This window comes from Calidris pugnax, unplaced genomic scaffold (genome assembly GCF_001431845.1).
Source record: "Calidris pugnax isolate Ruff unplaced genomic scaffold, ASM143184v1 scaffold9, whole genome shotgun sequence".
Classification (NCBI taxonomy): domain Eukaryota; kingdom Metazoa; phylum Chordata; class Aves; order Charadriiformes; family Scolopacidae; genus Calidris; species Calidris pugnax.
In genome coordinates this window covers 5,360,146-5,379,555 of record NW_015090778.1, presented here as the reverse complement: position 1 = coordinate 5,379,555, position 19,410 = coordinate 5,360,146, and the positions used below count along the sequence as shown (strand labels likewise).

The window sequence follows — 19,410 nt, the reverse complement described above, 5'->3', positions numbered from 1 at the left end:
CCCCCCCCCCCCCCTTTTTTATAGATTTTTATTCAAATCCCCAAGAAAAAGGAATGAAAATCCACTCTATTTCATTTTGCAAGGTAGATCATCCATTCTTCCCACCCACTGTCTGTACCCGCTAACGCCTCTAGAGGGAGGCCCAAATCTACCGGTCGGAGCTGGAGGAACCTCCTCATTGCTGCTTTTTGGGTGAGGAGCAGGGCTGGGGCTCTGGACACCACCTCGGGGTGGGCTGATCCGGTATGGGGGAGTCCCACACTCCCTGCTGCCATCCCCCACGTCCTGGCTGCCAGCCCCTACCTGGGTCAGCGATGGTCACTGTGGTCTGGGGGTATCGGCCGATCTTGGCACCGTGCTTGGGATGGAAGAGGTCGATGGTGAACTGCTTGAGCTGGCAGTTGTGTAGGAGGGTATCTATTTCGGTCAGCTCCAGCAAGGGGACCTGCACCTCCTTTCGGGTCTCCCCAGGCTGGAAGACCAGGTCACCCTCTGTGACGATGTAGTCCTGGAAGAGAAGGAAGAGGTGCATGATTAGAGCCCGCAGCGTCCACAAGAAGGCTCACAGAGACCTTCCCCTCATCTCCCAGTGAATCCTCACTCGCCCCCCTCAGTGCCCACAGCTCAGGGGGCAGCCAGTACCCTCTGACTCAGGTACAGGTAGCCTCTCAGGTTCCTGAGGCACGGGGAGAAAAGGATGGAGGAGAATGTCCTCCCTGGTGCTAACCTCAAGCCCTGGGTCTCCCTTCTCCCAGCCACGTCCCCCTTTGAGCCTGACCAACTGCTCTTTTGCAGCCCCAGAGTGGGTTCCTTCCCACCCCTCTGTGCTCACCCATTCCTGCTTGCCAAGACCAGGAGCATCACCCTTACCCTGCCATTCTTGGCGGTGAGATCCCGGGTCCTGTAGGAGACTTGGGATTTCCCGTTTTCTATGATCTCCCGGAGGACAGGGATCTTGGCCACCTTATCAAAGCGGCTGTGGGAGTAGGCTGGCTGCAAGAAGGTGATGAGGCTGCTGGCTGGAAGGGGCAGGAGAGAAGGAATGTGTAGAGAAAATACATGAGGAATCACATTAGAAACACACAGGTGTCCTCCCTGAACAGAGTCCTATCACTCCTGGGTGTGAACTGTGTATGAAATATTACTTCATGAGAGACTTTACCCCTCCTGACTTGTGCTCCCTGCTCAAAACAACCAGACGGGAAGCAGAGGGAAACTGCTGGGGGACAGTCACCTGCCCCAACCACAGTGTAACAGCAAAGAGGTTTTACTTCATTCCAGTGACCTACGAACCGGAGCAGCAGAGGCCAGAACCTGGATCTGCCATGGAACTGGTAGCATCTAAACTTGTAATGGTCAAATGTTTGGGTCTCTGCCACCAGGGATGACGACCCTCCTTTGGATGCTTTAAAAAATGCACTAGTTTAGACCCAGGTGACTTAAGATAGGAGTCACCAAGCGAGTCTCTGGTCTGTCATCTGGGGGAGCTCAGATACACAGGCTGCACCTTCCTTAGAAACCACCCGAGTCCATCTGGACACGGGACACTCAAACACAAACGCTCTTCACCTTGTTCTTTGATGATGGTGATGTTGACAAGCCTGCGGCCAATGTCTGCGATGCCGGTGGGGACATCAATGGCCTCCACCTGCAGCTGCTTCTCATCGTCATCATCCTCCTTGATGAAGAGTGGGACACGGACATCCACCAGCTCCACAGACTCTTGAAACTCCACCATCCCATGAGCATCTGGAGGAAGGGGCAATGATGAGAGGTGGGAAATGGCCCCCCTGCTCAGCCAGGAGGCAGTGCTGGACTCTGCTCCCTACCTTGGTCTGAGGTCACAGTGTAATAACCCGGTGAAACCTTCAGTTCATTGAAAGCCTCATGGGAAACGTGCTTTTCCACCACTTTGATGATCTCTGGCTTGGCTGAGCGAGGGGCGGTGAGCACCGTGTCCACAATGGTGTGGTCCTGCCTGCAACCAGTGGGAAGAGAAAGCCCAGTAAGAGCTGAGGTTGCCCATCCCATACAGCAGCTGGAGGAGCTAGTGAGTATGTGGGGCGTTCAGTCACCCCACACGTGTGTGTGCAAAAAGAGGGAGAAGCAGCACAAGAGAAAGCTGCAAGTTCATCTTACCTTTTCCCAGAATTGGGCTGTAACCTGGGGTGGGGAAATAAAAAAAAACAACAACAACAAACTATCAGAGTGATTAACGCATTTGGGGAGACAAAGTTCTGCGTGAATCACAGCCCTGAGCAGGTCTGAGCTGCAGCAGCTGCCCTGCAGGTGCCAACCCATTCTGCAGAGCCCGTGGCCCCATCACATGTTCCCTCCTGCCTGGCTGCTCCCTCCACCCCTGGGTTTCCCAATGTGCTGAGGAACATGCCCGTGGGGGAGATCACATCTGGTCACAGCTGTGGGGAGGGGATAACACTCCCTGCTCAGGCCTGGCATCCCCAGACTCTTCCATCCTGCTCCAGGCACTCCTAACTTTGCACAGGGCTGAAACTTGTGAAGTCAGTGGGAATTTTCCCACTGGGCAGCATGTGACCAGGATTTGTCCCTGTCTGGAGGAGTCCCAGGTCCAAAGCCAGATGCAGCTGGGTGGGCCCTGCAGCCATGGGTGAGTGAAGCATCTTATTGGGCTTGAACTTGTACCGGGGATGTCTCACAGACCACGTTTCCTCCTGGCATCCCAGTTTTCATACCCCAGCCCTCAGGTCCACTCCCTCATCAGCGGGGCCCTGGGGGAACCCTGCCCTGCAGGAGGTCTCTCCCACCATTACTCACCTGAACTTGGTCTGCTGGAGCTTGTGGCAGCCGGGGATGTGCTTGAAAACGTCGTTCAGCTGCAAGGAGCAAGAGGGACTTTCACAACACATCCCTTCTGAACATGGATGTATTCAGCGAGCAGATGTTGCTGCCAGCAAACATGAGAGCCCTCTGGCCACCCCCGGGTCCTCCCAACTCTCCCTTCCACACCAGGCAGAGACCAACACGTGGTTTCTCTGCAGGACACAGCAAGAGGCTGCAAACTGGAGCCAAACAGGAGCTTCAGCCCACGTGCTCCGAAGCAAACCTCAAATCTCATCAATGTGATGCTTTGATAATTCTCACAATTGTGATCTTAAAATTCATACTTTCAGAAAGTGGAAAAATTGCTTCTTCCTTTCAAGAGCTGCCTGGGTTCACAGGGAAGGGGTGCTCCCTCTTCCCCAGCATCACAGACACCCCCTCAGTCCCACCCCAAATCCCCCTCGTGCCCAGGCTCTTACATTCTCCTCCACTTCCTTGCGCAGCTGCTCGCACTCCCGGGTGTCCGGCTTCACCAGGTTCTGCGTGAAAAGCCGTGTCAGCCTCAGAGACAGCCCGTAGGGAACTGGAAACAGAAATTCCCAAGTCAAACTCCTTCTTTCTTGGTCAGAGAAACAACCCAGCCAACAGCTGGGAGCATGGGGACACGCACGGTGCTTGGTGACCGGATCCTATATCGCTAGCACCAAACCCCACAGCACCAGCAGAGAAAAACCCTCTGAGAACTGGAGTGCTAACCAGGGAGCTCTCTCCCAGATCCAGCACAGGGAATGGTGCCCAGTGGTGGTTCTGGACAGATGAGGCAGTGAAATCAAGGTTTGGTCACTGGGCTAATGAGACTAAGACATCCACCACGTGGCCAGGCTGCCAGGAGGTCTCCAAGGCTACCACCTGTCCTGCTACAGGGCTGGACACAGGAATGGGCAACTCAGCTTCCCCCAGGATGGAAGCACATAAAGGAACATTCCCCCTTGCAATTGGGTTTGGAGGTGAAACCATGGTTGCTGCTGCTGGGGGCCACCACAAAGGGTTTGTGTCCTTTACGGCACCCAGACCATCTCCTCTATCTGCTGGTCCTCAGCTGTGACACTCACTGAGATCTTTGGGGTTGGCAGCAGCAAGAGGGGTTAAACTCTGCTTATGAACGTTGTTGTTGATCTTCCAACGGACGGTGTCCCGACCCTTGAGGGACCCACTGCGGACCATGGGGGTGTCCAGGTGGTCAGAGGACATGAGGCTGTGGCGAAGCATGTAGTGGTCCTCCTTGAAGCCAACAACGCGACCTGCAGAGCCAGGGGCAGTGTCAGAGTCTGGGCAGACTGGGACAACACCAAGCATCAACTTCCCAACACTGGAGACTTTGTTCTGGGGAATCTTTAGGGCTTCCACCACGCTAAGGGTGTTGGGATGTCGGGAGTGGAGTGGGGTGGAGAGAGCAAGGGGTGTCCATGAGTGGGGAGAGCAGGTCACACCAGCTAGGCATTACAAGGGACACTGGTCAGGGGAGAGCCAGCAGTGGGATTCCCAGTAGGGCACACCAGGGTGGAAGGGCAGGGAGGAGCAGTGGAGCAGCACCTCAAGGGCTCCTTGGCTCAGGCTCTCTGCTAGGAGCTTTTCCCCTGATCCACCTCCCCAGCTAAGAGAGGAGGAGGGACATTTATCCCGTCACCCACACCCCCCACACCTCCTTCTCCCCCCAGTTCCAAGGGCTGGTACCTCGTGCACAGCAGGGAAGCAGGGCCAGGCAACCCTAGAAAACAAAGGGCCAAAGACACAATCACTTTGCAGCCAAGAGCAAAAATCCCCATGTTTCCACCTGGGAGGTTTCACATTAGCAGGGGGGCGGTGGGCAGCAGTTGGAGGGGGCTCTGAAAGCTGGTTTTAGCCAGATATCCCTTCAGTGGGGGAAATCCCACAGCAACTTTTGTCAGCAACAGCGGAGGAGCTGGATACCACTGGGACCCAGTCCCTGCCAAACTGCCTGTGCTGATGGCTGGGTGGATTTTGGAAATTTGTCATGGTTTTGGCCTTTATCTGGCCCTCTCCCCAGGCTGGGGCAGTCAGCCAGGGCACTCACCTTGCAGCAGGCGCAGAACTTCCAGCAGAGCAGCAGCAGCAGCCCCAGAAGCAGGATGAGGAAGATGAGCAGCGGGATGAGCCAGAAGAAGTTCCCCGGCGGGCACTCTGCAAGTGACAACAACGTCACCCCTGGGCATCAGCCCCCTGTGTGGGGTATGCAGGGAGGGAGCAGGCAGGGACAGAGGGGAAAGGCTGGCCCACAGCTCTTTGAGGGATGGGGCAGCTCAGTTAAGCTCAGGAACTTCTCTCTTGGTGCTGCTCACAATGAAAAGTGCTGCTCAGGGAGAAGCATCCCAACTCTCTGCTCGCACCCAGCCACCCCAAAGGGCTATTCAACACCTCACTTCTCATCCTGCCCATGCTGGCGGTGAAAAGACACTGATCTCTAAAGGTACTGGTCTCCAAGGATGCTACTTTCTACCTTCTGCCAGTGTCACCCACTCCTGTCATGCAGGAAGGTGGGCAGGGAGGTACTGCCTGCAGATGACCCTGCCCAGGGACACATCCAAGGGACAAAGCAGGGATCAGAGGCATTGTGGAGCAGGTCACCGCTGATCCAGACCCCAGGCTGGACACCCCCTCCTCTTGGGTCCTTGCTCACCTTTTTTCTTCTGCACGCGGACAGTGGTGTTGGGGAGCACAGTGGGGTCTCCCTCCAGGGTGTAGTGGTATGTGCAGTCATCCTCCTCGTCCTGGAACGAGCAGTGCTCACTGGCCTCCTCTGCAGAGAAAAGGGACATCATTGCAAAGTCATCAGGACCAGGAAAAGCTTGAGGAGCAGTCCCACACACCACACACACCGGGTAGGACCCATGGGAGACACACTGCACATGTCTGCACCCAGCTCTGCTTCTCCCAGTACCTTTCTTCAGCTCTTCCACCATCTGGATCTGGAGGTGGCACTTGCTGCAGTTCCCTTTCATGCTGCCCGTTCCCCAGGCCTGGCAGCGAACGCAGTCCTGGATGCTCTGGCACACAGCCTGGAAGCCCTGGGCAGAGAGACAAGGTGGGATGGTCAGGAGACAGCCCCTGGGGAGCAAGGGAGGGCATCACCTCCAAAAGGCAGAGCTGGAGAGGGAACGCTGTGTCCTCAGCCTGGAGTCAGGGCAAGGTCAAAAAGGGGAATCTCTGAGACCAAGCAGCTAACGAGGGATTTATAAGCCCAGGAGCCCAGCACAGCCGGCTCCAAAACCTCTTACATCAACAGCCTGCATTTGAGCAGAGATTAGGATCTTCTCCAAGGGTTTTAGGTGGCCTTTCCAAAATATGACCCAGCCAGCTTTCTGCACTCCTGCTGTGGCATTAGCCCGTGTTTGTCGATTGGGAAACTGAGGCACCAGATCATGAAATGTTTGGGGTTTTTTTTCCAGTCTTGAGCCAAATCAGAACAAGCCAGGAGCTGAGCCTCAACCCTCTGTCCTTCACCAGTGTGCAGATAAACACAGAGACATTCAAGAGATGCTGCTGGTGAACTGGAGGGCAAGAAAGCCCATGGCTGCAAAGCAGCTCCCATACTAGCCCCTTGCTGGCCACTGAAGGCAGGACAGGCAAGACTAACCCCCTGCTCAGGATTTTGCTCCTGCCTGAGATATCCCTTCATCTCTGCTTTGCTTTCCTCTCTCCCGAATACTGCACGCGGGAAGAAGTGACAAACCCAGAGGGACCCCAGGCTGAACCTCACCAGGGAGTAGCTGATTTCGCAGGTGGAGCTGGTGTACAGCGAAGCCATGTCACAGATGCATCTGCCACATTCACACCTCCCATGGTTATTGCAAATGCCCTGGGAAAGAAGAGGTGACAGACGGTTGGACAAGATGATCTTTAAGGTCCCTTCCAACATAGAAGATTCTGTGATTCTGTGATCTGAGAGCAATCACAGGCAGCAGCACTGGGAGTCAGCAAGGTGCCAGCTCCCAGTGGCCCTGAGCCTCTGGTATCAGGGAAATTTGCTGCAGCCCTGTCTGGTCTGGTTGTCCATCGCCCAACCTACCCCTCGGCTGTCGATGCAGGTGTCGTTGCTCGTGGGACACTCACAGCCCGGACCCTCCCAGCCGCTCTGGCACACACACGCACCCTTGGAGCAGCGACCTCGATCTGCAAAGGCAAGAGGAGACATCACCCGTTACCCAGGGACCGGTGCCACACCGCTCCCATCCCTGTGTCCCTGCAGGCTGCCCAGGCTCTCCCCTTTTCTTTGGGGTGTAAAGGGGCTGCAAAAAGACTCCATGGCATCCTCCCTGCACATTTGCAAGCCCAGAGTCCCCTCAGCTCATCACCAGTGGCTCAGTCCCCACCATGCCAGCGCCACCAACCCATGGACAACCCACAGCCCGGCCCCCCCCAGCCGCTCTGGCACACACACGCACCCTTGGAGCAGCGACCTCGATCTGCAAAGGCAAGAGGAGACATCACCCGTTACCCAGGGACCGGTGCCACACCGCTCCCATCCCTGTGTCCCTGCAGGCTGCCCAGGCTCTCCCCTTTTCTTTGGGGTGTAAAGGGGCTGCAAAAAGACTCCATGGCATCCTCCCTGCACATTTGCAAGCCCAGAGTCCCCTCAGCTCATCACCAGTGGCTCAGTCCCCACCATGCCAGCGCCACCAACCCATGGACAACCCATGCCCTGTGCCCACCAGGATGGAGCAAGGCACAGCCTCATCCCACAACGGGGTGTGGGGGGATGCTGGGGGCGGCGGGGGTGCTCTCACCGTTGCAGAGGAAGCCGGAGGTGCGTGGGCACTGCAGGGCATCGTACTCGCAGAAGGGCCCGTCGAAGCGCTGTGTCAGGTCCTCGGAGTAGCACTGGCACTTCCCACACAGGCACTCGCCCCGGCCCGAGCAGGGCTCCACGTCCCCAGGGAGGATGCAGGCTTCGTTGTTGGGGGACGACGCCGGGGAGCAGTCGCACGTGTCCCCTCGCCTGGTGGGGGAGGAGATGGTGGTGAGAGAGGTTGGATCGGAGCGCAGGACAGCAGGGTGCTGGGCAGGATGGCCACGGCACAAGCGGGTGTCACTGTGGGTCCCCAAACCCAGCAGGAACCCAGGGAAGGGAAAGGAGCTAGGACAAGGGGTAATGGGTTCAAGTTGTGCCAGGGTAGGTTTAGACTGGACATCAGGAAACAATTCTTCACAGAGAGAGTGGTCGGGCATTGGAACAGGCTGCCCAGGGAGGGGGTTGAGTCACCATCCCTGGCTGTGTTTAAGAACCGTTTAGATGTGGTGTTGGGGGATATGGTGTAGGGGAGAACTTTAGAGTAGCGTGGATGGCTGGACTCAATGATCCCGAGGGTCTCTTCCAGCCTAGATAATTCTGTGATTCTGAGCTGGAGAAAGTCCTTACCAGCCTGGGTGGCAGATGCACTGTCCACAGGCAAAGTCCCCATGGAAGCTGCACTTGGGTGAGTTTACCTCTTTTTGCTGTAAGAGAAGCGAGAAGAGGTGTTGCTGAATGGGTCCAGCTGCCCCCAACACCATTTCAGGAATCTGAAAGGCGGATCTAGGGGCAAAGTTTTGCCCACAAGATTGAGCTCTGCCATGAAACATGCCCTGCTTGGTACAGGCAGTGATGGAGATCTCCTTGGCCAGGCTTGAACAACCACTGAGCAACAGTGAGGGGTTGAGTGGTACCCACGTGAGCTGGCCAATGCGTTCCTGCCCCAAGATGGCCAGGAGGAGGACATGTCTCTGCGAAATGGGTCCAGCTGCCCCCAACACCATTTCAGGAATCAGAAAGGCAGATCTAGGGGCAAAGTTTTGCCCACAAGACTGAGCCCAGCCATAGGACAACATGCCCTGCTTGGTACAGGCAGTGATGGAGATCTCCTTGGCCAGGCTTGAACAACCGCTGAGCAACAGTGAGGGGTTGAGTGGTACCCATGTGAACTGGCCAATGCGTTCCTACCCCAGGATGGCCAGGAGGAGGACATGTCTCTGCGGCACGTGCCCCCACATACCTGTTCACAAGGACACACGTCACAGATGACAGAGGCTGTGATTTTGAGGCTGTCGCTCAGGGACGTGGGTTTCAGGTGGATAACTCCCTGCCGGTCTTTCTCAGGGAGGCTGCAGACGTGCTGCCCTCCAACGTACTCAAGTGCCTTCACATGCACTTTGAACGTGCCCTGGAAGGAAGGGACATGCCGTAAGGGTGAGCCAGCTCTGCTGGGTCACAGCTCGGCCAGACTAGCTGAAGGTGGAAGAAGGAAGGAGGGATGCAGCGGAGGGCTCAGCCCCTCACACACACCTTCCCTCTGGGGCCATGCGAGGACTTACCACTTTCCCACGGCTGATGTAGAAGGAGCCAGATTCTGTCTTTTCGTACATTGAGGAGGTGAACTCTGTCTTTATGGCTTTGGGGATGAAATCTGCTCGGATATCCATCTTGGAGTGGATACGCTGGGTGGCAGAAGATAACCACAACATCAGTTTTCAGCAGGACGCTTGGAACCACCCCATGGCCTGCCGCAGAGGGGGTCACATCCTGCCTGCTTTCCTGGGCAGGAGGTGCCCACCCTCTGCCTTCCCCAGGAGCAAGCGTGAAGCCCCAGAGAGCACCGTTACCTCAAAGGCTGTGCGGAGCAGCTCCACGATGTTGGAAGAGTTCTCCTGGAGCACCCCGATCTCAGAGATGGGGAAATACTTGTGCAACTTCTGCAGAGAGACAGGAACTCCCTGAGAAACCTCCTCTAGCACTGAGGTGGGTTCTGATTTGATCAGATCTTGGACTGGAGACCTCCAAAGGTCCCTTCCAACCTAAATTACTTTTTGGCTCCACGTCCCCACTGCTTTACAAGAAACAGACACCAACACAGGGAGATCTCTAGGAGCCCAGATCCCTGCACCCTGAGATCTCCCATGACCCAGAGCAGCCCCCAACATGTGACAGCACCCTCCCAAAGCATCAGGGCACTGGTTTAGCACTTGGGGACCAGAGATGGGAGAACAATTTCTTGTCATAGCCAAGCTGCAGGGAGAGGAGAAATAGTCCTGGAGGAAAGGTAAGCCCACGTGACACCACCACCATGGTTTCCTCACCTCGTAGTAACTGTAGGAGTGGTTGGTGACAGCAAAGATGGGGATGATGTTGTGTTGGCCCAAGAGGCGCACCAAGGTGGGCACTGAAGGATAGTCCTGCTTGGTGTCATACACGTAGGTGCCTTTGCTGTCCAGGTGACACTGCTCATCATTTCGCGCCAGGATCCCTGCCAGGACGTTGGTACCATCAGCTTCATAGTGAAAGGCAGATTCGGTGGAGAACACGAGCAGGTGAGTGCTGTCCTTCCTCCAGCCGATCTTATCCTACAGCCAGGAAGGGAGGAGAAGGAACCTTTATCTCTGTGCCCACCAAACCACTGCACAGCACTTGCAGCCCTTGCCAGGCCAGCACTGACAGGAGTTGGAAGCCCAAGGGGCAAGGCACCACCTACACTTGGCAGCAGACACAAGCAGCCCTGGGAATCCGAGCCACCAGGTCTCTGCTTCCCCTGTTCACCCCCCCAATGCATAGGATGTCTCCCAGCAGCTCGGTGCCAAATATATATATGGAGAGAGGGCAAGCCCACACTTTTCTAGACGTGTTTGGAGCCGTGCTCATCCCTCAGCCAAATGGCCAAGCCCAAGCAGGCAGTTTTCCAGGGAGCAGAGTTTCACCACTGCAGGCACGAAGAGGAACAGAGCAGAGAGCTCTCATCAGCTGCCCACCATGCTGCTCTTTTGCTCCTCACCCAGTATCAAGAAGATCCACTCATTAAAACAGAGCCCTGCCCACACAGCTCCTGCATCCCTGGCCACCTTCACCTTACAAACAGCTGTCTGCAGGATGGCATCAAAGCCACCCTCAGGGGCATCCAGGTTGCCAGAGATGCGCTCTTTCCTGAGCTCCTGGCTGAAATGGTTGATGTTGTTGGTCAGGCGGATGACGTTCTTGAAGGAGAAGGGGGAGTCGGCGTTGTTCCAGGGCTCACGCAGCCTAGAAGAGAAGGGGACAGCAGGGTTTTGCGGGGGACAGGAGAAAAAGGATGAAGGGACACCTGGATGCTCTCCCCACACTTCCTCTCCTTGCACCCAAGGGAAGACAAGAAGCTGAGTTGGCAAGCCATCAGCACTGAGAGGTAGAAGGGACGAGGGCAGAGATGGAGGAGAAGACAAGACATGCAATCTGTCACGGCAGTGCAGGAAAGGTCTGAAAGCTGAGGAGGACGCCGCTGGCATTGGCATGGTGCTACAGCAGGCCCTGAGCACAGGGTATGGAGGCCAGGGGGGACATCCACAATGGAGGGAGAGAGACGGAAGGAGGCTCTTGCACCACAGATGAAGAAGATCAGGAAAGCTATAGAGAAACAGAAGGTGCCCGCTCTCCTCTCTGCTCCCATCCCAGGGACCCATTGGCCTCACTCACTTCTCTGGTCTCATGTCTGTCTGAGGGGATGAGACTTTGTCCACAAACTTGCCGAATCCGACGGTATAATCAGAGGTGAATTCTTGCAGGAACTTTGCTGGGAGGAGAGGAAAGGAGGGAGGAGGAGACACGTGAATAAAGATGTCTGTGAGGTCACTGCTCCAGGGAAAGAAGTCCTTTCCTGGGCATCTTCTCTGCTGGTCAGGTTTTAGATAAAACTCCTAAATTGCCAGCTTTTAAGCTCTTTGGGCTCAGGGCTTGTCTTTTGGAGTAGAAACCTATACCACCTCCGGCAGCCCCTTTCCAAGGCTGGAGCTTGTGCAACAGCACACCCCACACCTATAGGTTCAAGATGCCAAAACCACTGCACATCAGCTCTGCTGGTCCCAGGCCCCACGCCGGGCTGAGAGAGGACACATTGACGATCCCTGCAGGGCCAGGAGAGACATCCCCCCAGAAGCTGCACAAAGCAACAATAATATATAATAATATAATATAATATATAATATAAATGCCCAGGGAGGTGGTTGAGTCACCATCCCCGGATGTGTTTAAGGGACGTTTAGATGCAGTACTGAGGGATATGGTGTAGAGGAGGACTTTGTATAGTAGGGTAGATGGTTGGACTCGATGATCCCAAGGGTCTCTTCCAACCTGAATGATTCTATGATTCTAATAAGAAACTCTAATTAAAACAGACACCTCTCAGCCCTTTGCCAGTTGTATCCCTTTCTCTGGTGCTGGCAGAAAACTCATAGCCACGGGCAGGACTGAGCTGCCTGCCCCCATCAGCACAGGAGGTGGCTCCCCTCTTTTCCCAGCTCTGGTCTCACCTAGTTTTTGGCCCATGCTTTTGAGGTTGTCCAGATCATCAGACATAGAGTAGGAGAAGTCCATGAGGATGTAGAGATCCACAGGGCTCTTCAAAGGCTGGAAGACATCCATGTCGAAGCTCATCTCCTCCCCAGCTCGCAGCCGCATCAGCATGCTCTGGGGGGACACCTGGGTCCTCTGCAGGGACGTGTTGATACTGAAATTCTGTGAAGGAAGAGTGATGTGAAGGGACTCCATCTCCAGTGCAGACACAATGAGGAGGAGGCAAGAAGCAGGGAGATACATGGGAAGTGGAAAGGCGGGGATGATCACGCTCCCATCCCTCATGTACAGCCAGGAACTGAGGCAGCCTCCCCCATGTCCACACGCGCCCAGCTGGGCACCTCCTCCAGACCTTGGCATTTTGTTTACATCTATTTTGCCTGAAAAGCCACCCCAGCCCTAAGTGATTATGGCTGGTTGCCAGCAGGTCCATCAGCTTGCGAAGGCAGAACATTGTTTTTCAGTAGACCCCACAGAAACTGAAGTCTGGACTTTGTATTTTTCCTGCTAAAGACTCTAGAGGAGGATGAAGGATGTGAAGGACACTGGGGATGGTGGGACCCCTCAGAAGCAGCTGAGCAAGGGCTGTGTCCTCAGCACCCACCTGCAGGGTCTGCATCTCGCCCCTGGTGTAGACGATGCTGCTCTCCCCACAGCCATACAGCAGCAAGTTCTCCCGCAAGTCACACCGAGGCTCTTCAAAGCTCTGCCAAGGGGGTGAGAACATCATTACAACCACACAAAGCAGGAAATTCTCCACGCCGGGAGGAAAGGCTCTTGTCAGGGTCCTCTTCTGAGGCCATTAGCAAAGCTTTGGGAGCAGGAGTGGAGCAGAGATGGGGACAAGTCTTGCACAGAAGAGCCAATGTCACCCAGCACCAGGGAAATACAACCACCAGTGAATTACTGGCTTGTCTGGGATAAGACTTTCCCTCCATCCCTTGCACATGCTGTTTCAGATCTGGCACACTGGTATTTTCTGATAAACCCCTGCATTCCTGCAAATTTGCCCCGGACTCCCCTTCCTTCCCATTTGTCCACATCAAAGGAAACGTACGTTTTGGCGCTTCCCATCCAGACCAGCTCTTTGCAGGGAGAAGCTGGAGCCAGAAGCTGACCCTGCTCTTGAGCACCTCTCTCAGCTTTCACCAGGGGTGAAAGAGAGTAGATTTAGATGAGATATTAGGAAGAAATTCTTTACTCTGAGGGTGGTGAGAGACTGTCCCAGGTTGCCCAGAGAAGCTGTGGATGCCCCATCACTGGAGGTGTTCAAGGCCAGGTTGGATGGGGCTTTGAGCAACCTGGTCTGGTGGGAGGTGTCCCTGCCCAGGGCAGGGGGTTGGAACTAGATGATCTATAAGGTTCCTTCCAACTCTAACCATTTTATGATCCCTCCATCATCAGGGTGGGAAGTAGAGCACTGGTCTCCCCTGCAAGGTTCTCACCTCATCGGTGCAGAAGGAGCAGTCCTTGTCTACTCGGATGCACTCGGTGCAGCTCTTTGCCCGGGACAGCACGCAGCGGTTATCTACCAGGAAAGATCGGGGCATCAGGAATGGATAAAAAAAATTGAGCTATAGGAGGGCATGAGAAAAGCTGATCCCACTCCTGGGGGAGTTGGTGGAGGTTTTGCCTGGGTGATTAGTAGAAGGTGGCTACAAAAGAGCAGTAGGGTAGCAAGAGAAGGGTCTCAAATACCAGGGTGACAGAAAATAGAGGAAAAGTACACAACAGATCTTATCCACATGTGGACTGGCATTTCTGGAGCCAAGGAGAGGTGCACACAGTCCCTACGGGGCAGCACCAAGGGAAGACCACAGACAGACCTACCGCGCTGCACTCACTTTTGCTCCTTTGGCAGAGGCTGGTGGCACAGAGCAGGGACAGGAGGAGCAGCCTGGCGCACACCCGTGGCAGGACGTCCATCCTCTTCCTCCTGAAACACATGGATCGCTACGTTGTGGAGAGCTGAGAGACAGATATGGTCCCGGAGACGATCAGGACAGCTCCAGCAGAGCCCGTCCAGCCCCACTGAAATGGGACAGCCCTGCCCGCCCAGGGGAAGCCAATGCCTGGAAGCAATCTTTGATCTCAGCAGGGTAGGGCACAAAAGCAAAAGCAAGAGCCGCTTGTCCTCTGCTTGGGCATGTGCCGAAGGCTCAAAGTCCCTGGCAAATGCCGGGGCAGGGCAGTTGCCACGCCATAGCACGCCTGTGCCTGGAGCCAGGGTGCCCGGGGCAGTGGGGTTGGTGCAGGCAGCCAAAGCCTGGGCTGCTCCTGGCCAGAGCCCAGCACCATCCACACGTGAGAACACCAACTAGGTCAAGACCTTGCTTTTCCTGGCAGGTTAAGGGAAAAAGAAGAGAGGAAAACAAAGCAACTGTCTACATCTCTCCCCAAAAACAAAACAGACCCCTCCCTTCAGCTATTTCCTATTGCACTAAGAGTTTCCAGGATGGTTGAACCAACAATAAATAGAGGGTGAGGCCTTGGGAAATGCCAGGCTTTGAGGTTTGAAGCTGTTGAATGAATCCGTGGTCTTGAGAGCCCAGCAGCTCCCCTCTGTCCTGTCCAGGGCAGCAGGACCCCTCATGTGCATCCAGAGGCCAAATCCTAAACAGAGTGAACCATTGTCCCTGCACCCACACGTGATTTATTAGCTGCTCATTCGAAAACTGCAAGTGCCACCCAGAAGTCAGCATTTGGACATGGTAAACAGAAGAGACAAAGCTGGAACTCGAGCTGTGGCTGCTGTGCTGGGGGGTGAGCCCTGACCCCAGCACCCCAGCAGGGCAAGTGAGGACAGTTGAGGCAAAAAATGTGGTGTAGACATCTTCAAAGCATGTCTTTTCCAAAAGATGGAAGTGTGAAATACAAGATGCAAATGAATTGTCTTATAGCTTCTTGCTGTCCAAGTCCTGACTCTAAACTAAGAGAATGTGAAAACCACTTGAAACTGGGAAGGAAAAGGAGTTGTTGCGTGCAGTGAAGATGTCTGAGCAGTCCAAGTCCTGACTCTAAACTAAATTAAGAGAATGTGAAAACCACTTGAAACTGGGAAGGAAAAGGAGAGTAGTTGCTGTGTGCAGTGAAGATGTCTGAGCTCCCAGAGGGACATCAAGCACACACACCTGCCCATTGGTGACTTAGCTACTAATGGCCTGAGCTGGGGCCCAGGGAAATCCCTGGAAAAACCCACTCTAGTATTAACAGTGCTGGATCACACTGTATCCTGCATCAGAATGGAGCAATGGAAATACGTTGAACACACAAAGCTGAGCACTCACAGAAATCATTGCAGCTCAGGGCTCCAAACAACAGAGCACCAACACCAGGGGACATCTCCCTTGGTGTTCGCACTCTGTGACGCTCGCTGGATATACAGGTAACACACCTCAGGATGTTCATATCTCAGTTATCTTGTCTCTGTGACTCAGAGAGATTTATCGCACAGTGATTAATCCTCCATTGCTGAAACATGAGAAATATGGGAACCCAGGGGCAGCATCTCTGCGGGGGACACCCAGGGAAGCTTTGCAGTTCATAAAGACCTGGTAGCCAATATGCTGCTTTTTTTATGGGTAAAAGGTACTGGTTGACCAAGGAAATCCATGTGTTTTGCTCCTGTAGCCCCTGACCACAGCTCTCTGCAACACTGACCATCCCTAGCTCAGGGTCTTCACAGCTTTGTCTTAGGGGGTCCCCCAGCCAAAGCCCAGTGCTGGCTCTGAGGCCAGCAATTTTTCTTGTCCCTGGACATGTCCGTGATCTCCTCCAGCAAAAGTCCTCATGCCACTTGTTTGCAAATGCTGTGTCCCTCACCACTGAGATGGGTGGGTTTTGAAGTCAGGAAAATCCCTTTTTCCCTCGCTCCGCCTCAGCGAGCCGCGCCAACCACAGCGACCGGCGCTACAGAGACATGGGGAGATGCCAATTAGAGATGAGATGAAAGGATGGGGAAGCCCTTTGAGCCCGTTAAGGGACAAAACAAGGAAAGAATTCCCCTGAGCACTCGGCAAATCCCATCTCCCATCATGGCAAAGGCCAGAAGGAAAAGATCGAATACCAGGGACTGGATTGCTCAGCTCTCACGCCCATCTTACGCGGTAGCCTCAGAGCACGGAGATAATTAATCTTTCTTTAATCTCAAGTCAAGAAAGAGCGAACAAACAGATGGACCGACACACCCTGGGCCTTGGACACATAAACCGCCATCATGTCTTTTCAAGCGCTGAGATAAAAGGCCATAAAACTCAGCCTGATACTAAAGTCATCTTGCCCCGTGAGCCACCCACCTCCAAGAATTCTGCTGTGCAGTAGTCAGTGTGCAGGGCACTGGTGGCCCAGAGCATTGCCGCTGCTGGCCACAGGAATGCAGCCCATAATAGTTGTGCAAAAGTGTCCTCTGGGAGGGAGAATGCCACTTTCACTTCAGAAAAGCTGCAGGGGTTCGGTTGGATTTTCATTATGACGACGACGACAACAAAAGCTGTTCAGTTGTGCAGAACCAAGGAGCGGAGCAGCTCCTGGCTGCACACAAACATCCCACCCTACCCCAAACCACCACTCTGGCATTTCCTCCTGGTCTCCTCCCTCTTCCCCAGCCTTTGCCTGCACCTTGGCACAAGCCAGCAAGCCTGCTCCAGAAAGACCCAAGGACCCACCGAGCTTGGAGAAGCCTGGTCTGGGTAGCTCATCCCTCCAAAACGGGGGATGCTCCAAAGAAACCACTGGATCAGTGAGCAGGGAACAGGGTTGGAGAGTCAGAGCTCTGTCACCCTGTCCCCTCCCCACCCTGCCCCAACCGCAGCAGCCCCATGCTGGGAAGGACCAGGCTGAAGCCAGGCATCGCCCTGGGGCGGGTGAGGAACCAAGGAGCCAGAATGATGATCAAGAAGCCCATGGTGGGACCCTGGTCCCAGCTGCCACACAGGGGACACCCAGCAGGCTGGGGACACAGGAGTGGAAAAGCCAGGGAGATGCTCAAGCTCCCAGCACAGCCTTTCCTCCCTCTGCAGAAGCCCCTCGTGTGGCTGCAGACCCCCACCCCATCCTGCCAAGGGGCACATCATGCACCCGTACGTGATGGAGCAGGGCACTGACACTCCGGTGGATGGGAGTCACATGGAGAAGCACCTACTTGCCCACATGTGCCAGGGACAACCACACGGGCAGGCTGTGCTGGTCACCATGATCAGCCTCAGCACGGGGCTGGAGGTCCCAGGGGAGAGCTAATAGTGATGGAGGCAAAGCAGAAAGCCCCCCGGGCAGTGCAGTGACACCCACGGCAGCTCGTGGAGGCTCAGTTCCCCTCCCAGGGCAGGGCTGTGGGCACATGGATCATGGCCACAACTCAGCTCCCTCCCTCCCCAGGCTACTCCCTCACCCCGGTACACGCAGCAGCACAGAGATCCCAGGGGCCATGCTCCAAAACTTGGAAGTTATCAAGCCAAACCTCCAGCGAACCATCAAAAGCTTCACCCACAAATCAAAGCATCACTTAAAACACGGAATTATATTTGTCTTTGATTTTCTTTCTCCTCCCCATCCATTTTCCCTCCTTCCCAGGTGTGCTCTTGCAGCCGGGAGGCTCCATGCGAGAGGCACCATTTGCTATTTCCAGCAAGAAGGGGGACCTCAACTCCCAGGCCGAGCTCCAGACCCCAGACACAGCTCCTGGTGTCTTCCAGCGAAGGATAAAACACAGTGGGACCCATCCCGGAGACCCCCATGGAGCTGCCGGGGCTGGAGAGTGGCCATCACCACCCTGTGCTGGCAAAGGACCAGTGGCTGCTCTCTCCTCTCTCTGCCCCCCGGGATCAGGCAGGGGGGAGTCCTAAGGGGTGGGCAGGAAGGTCAGGACCCCACCAAACACTAGCACATCCCCAGGACCCTCCCATCCCCTCTGCGCCTCCCCATGTGCTGTTCCTGGCACATTCCCTACTCCTTTGGCCCACGAGACACCTTTCCTCTCCCTCTCCCTCCAGAGGTGCTCCTCATCCCTTTTTCCCCCCCACAACCCACCCCTGCCAGTTCCCTCATGCAGCCCATCTATTTCCTACCCATCTCAGATCCACCAGCTCGCAAACCCCCTGACACCTGTGGGTCACCAAAGCCCATCTTGAACCCCTACTCCACCGTGGCCTTTTCCTCTAGGGAGGGAAATTCCCCAGTCAATAAAACCCCTTCCCCTGGCTCCCCCCTTGCAGGGGGCTTGCTTGCAAAACCACCCCCCCTGGGCTCAGCGAGCCGGAGCCACCAGCAGCTCGGCCAACCTCGGGTTGTTTCACCTATGAAAGCCTTCCCGGGGTGCCAGCTCCACGGCACAACCACCCTTCTCCCTGGAAGCAACAAGGACGGAGAAGGCAACCTTTGCAACCTGCCCCAAATGGTCCCCGCAGGGCTCTGTGCTCCTTATCCCACCTCCACCCCACGGCCCCCCACCCAAATACCTTCAGAGAGGAAAACGGCCCCACGCAGCCCTGCAGAGCCCTGCTTGGTCACCAGCACTGCCCTTCCCAGGCAGCCAAGAGGCACGAGACAGCGTCCAACACCCAAAACCAAAGGAAAAAAGGGGAAAGAAGCAGCCAAGGAGCTGAGCTCCCTCGCCCCGTGCCCTGCCTACCTGCTGGCGCAAGGAGCCCTGCACCTTGTTTCACCCTTCCCCCCCCCCACCACCACCAGTTAATCAACGCAGCGAAATTAAAGCAAGCTGGACGCTAAAGAGCACAGATGAATTAATTCCACAAACCTCATTAGTGCCGGGTCTGACTCGGTGTCCAAATCCTCTGCCACAGCCCGAATAACAGGCACCCACACACCCAGCCAAGAAATTCTTCCCAAGGCAGAGGGGGAACGCGCTGCTTCGCTGCTGCCACTTGATTTCCAGACTTGGCCTTTTCTTTCTTTCTTTTCTTTTTTTTTTTTTTTTTTTTTCCTCTCCCTCCTCTCTATTTTCTGTCCCTTTTCTCTTTCCGGTTAAACGTCAACTTCCAGTCCGGCGGGGAGGGCAGGCAGCCCGCGCTCCCACATACCTCCCCGCTGATTTCTGTTCCCTCCAGTCAAATATCAACTTTGTTCCCGCTCCTCTCGCCGTCCCGGAGCTGCTGCCTCTCCCTCCCGGGGGGGTGGAGGTGGGGGGGGGTGGCTGACAGCGAGGAAAGGTGGGAGCCACCGATAAATGAGATGGGATCCCAGGTGAGGACGAGCTTTATCCCAGGCGGGGAGGGAGGCGGGGGGTG

General features: G+C 55.4%; 1 protein-coding gene across 3 annotated transcripts in view; it reads right to left on the bottom strand.

The window, feature by feature from the left end:
- ITGB4 (integrin beta 4) overlaps positions 1–19,106 on the bottom strand; it is a 32,037-nt gene extending 12,931 nt beyond the window's left edge. For all 3 annotated transcript variants that reach the window (XM_014953941.1, XM_014953925.1, XM_014953932.1), the window contains exons 1-27: positions 18,921–19,106; positions 14,014–14,105; positions 13,615–13,697; positions 12,774–12,875; positions 12,127–12,331; positions 11,294–11,390; positions 10,693–10,864; positions 9,931–10,194; positions 9,457–9,546; positions 9,169–9,291; positions 8,850–9,017; positions 8,237–8,313; positions 7,605–7,816; positions 6,887–6,990; positions 6,578–6,676; positions 5,759–5,885; positions 5,498–5,617; positions 4,895–5,001; positions 4,534–4,567; positions 3,912–4,100; positions 3,279–3,382; positions 2,794–2,852; positions 2,140–2,163; positions 1,830–1,978; positions 1,570–1,749; positions 871–1,019; positions 304–508 (exon numbers count right to left, since the gene is read on the bottom strand). In XM_014953941.1, coding sequence (XP_014809427.1) covers positions 304–508; positions 871–1,019; positions 1,570–1,749; positions 1,830–1,978; positions 2,140–2,163; positions 2,794–2,852; positions 3,279–3,382; positions 3,912–4,100; positions 4,534–4,567; positions 4,895–5,001; positions 5,498–5,617; positions 5,759–5,885; positions 6,578–6,676; positions 6,887–6,990; positions 7,605–7,816; positions 8,237–8,313; positions 8,850–9,017; positions 9,169–9,291; positions 9,457–9,546; positions 9,931–10,194; positions 10,693–10,864; positions 11,294–11,390; positions 12,127–12,331; positions 12,774–12,875; positions 13,615–13,697; positions 14,014–14,105; positions 18,921–18,925 — 3,340 coding nt within the window. In that variant the 5' untranslated portion in view covers positions 18,926–19,106. The remainder of the gene's footprint in view (positions 1–303; positions 509–870; positions 1,020–1,569; positions 1,750–1,829; positions 1,979–2,139; positions 2,164–2,793; positions 2,853–3,278; positions 3,383–3,911; positions 4,101–4,533; positions 4,568–4,894; positions 5,002–5,497; positions 5,618–5,758; positions 5,886–6,577; positions 6,677–6,886; positions 6,991–7,604; positions 7,817–8,236; positions 8,314–8,849; positions 9,018–9,168; positions 9,292–9,456; positions 9,547–9,930; positions 10,195–10,692; positions 10,865–11,293; positions 11,391–12,126; positions 12,332–12,773; positions 12,876–13,614; positions 13,698–14,013; positions 14,106–18,920) is intronic.
- Between the last annotated feature and the right edge of the window lie 304 nt (positions 19,107–19,410).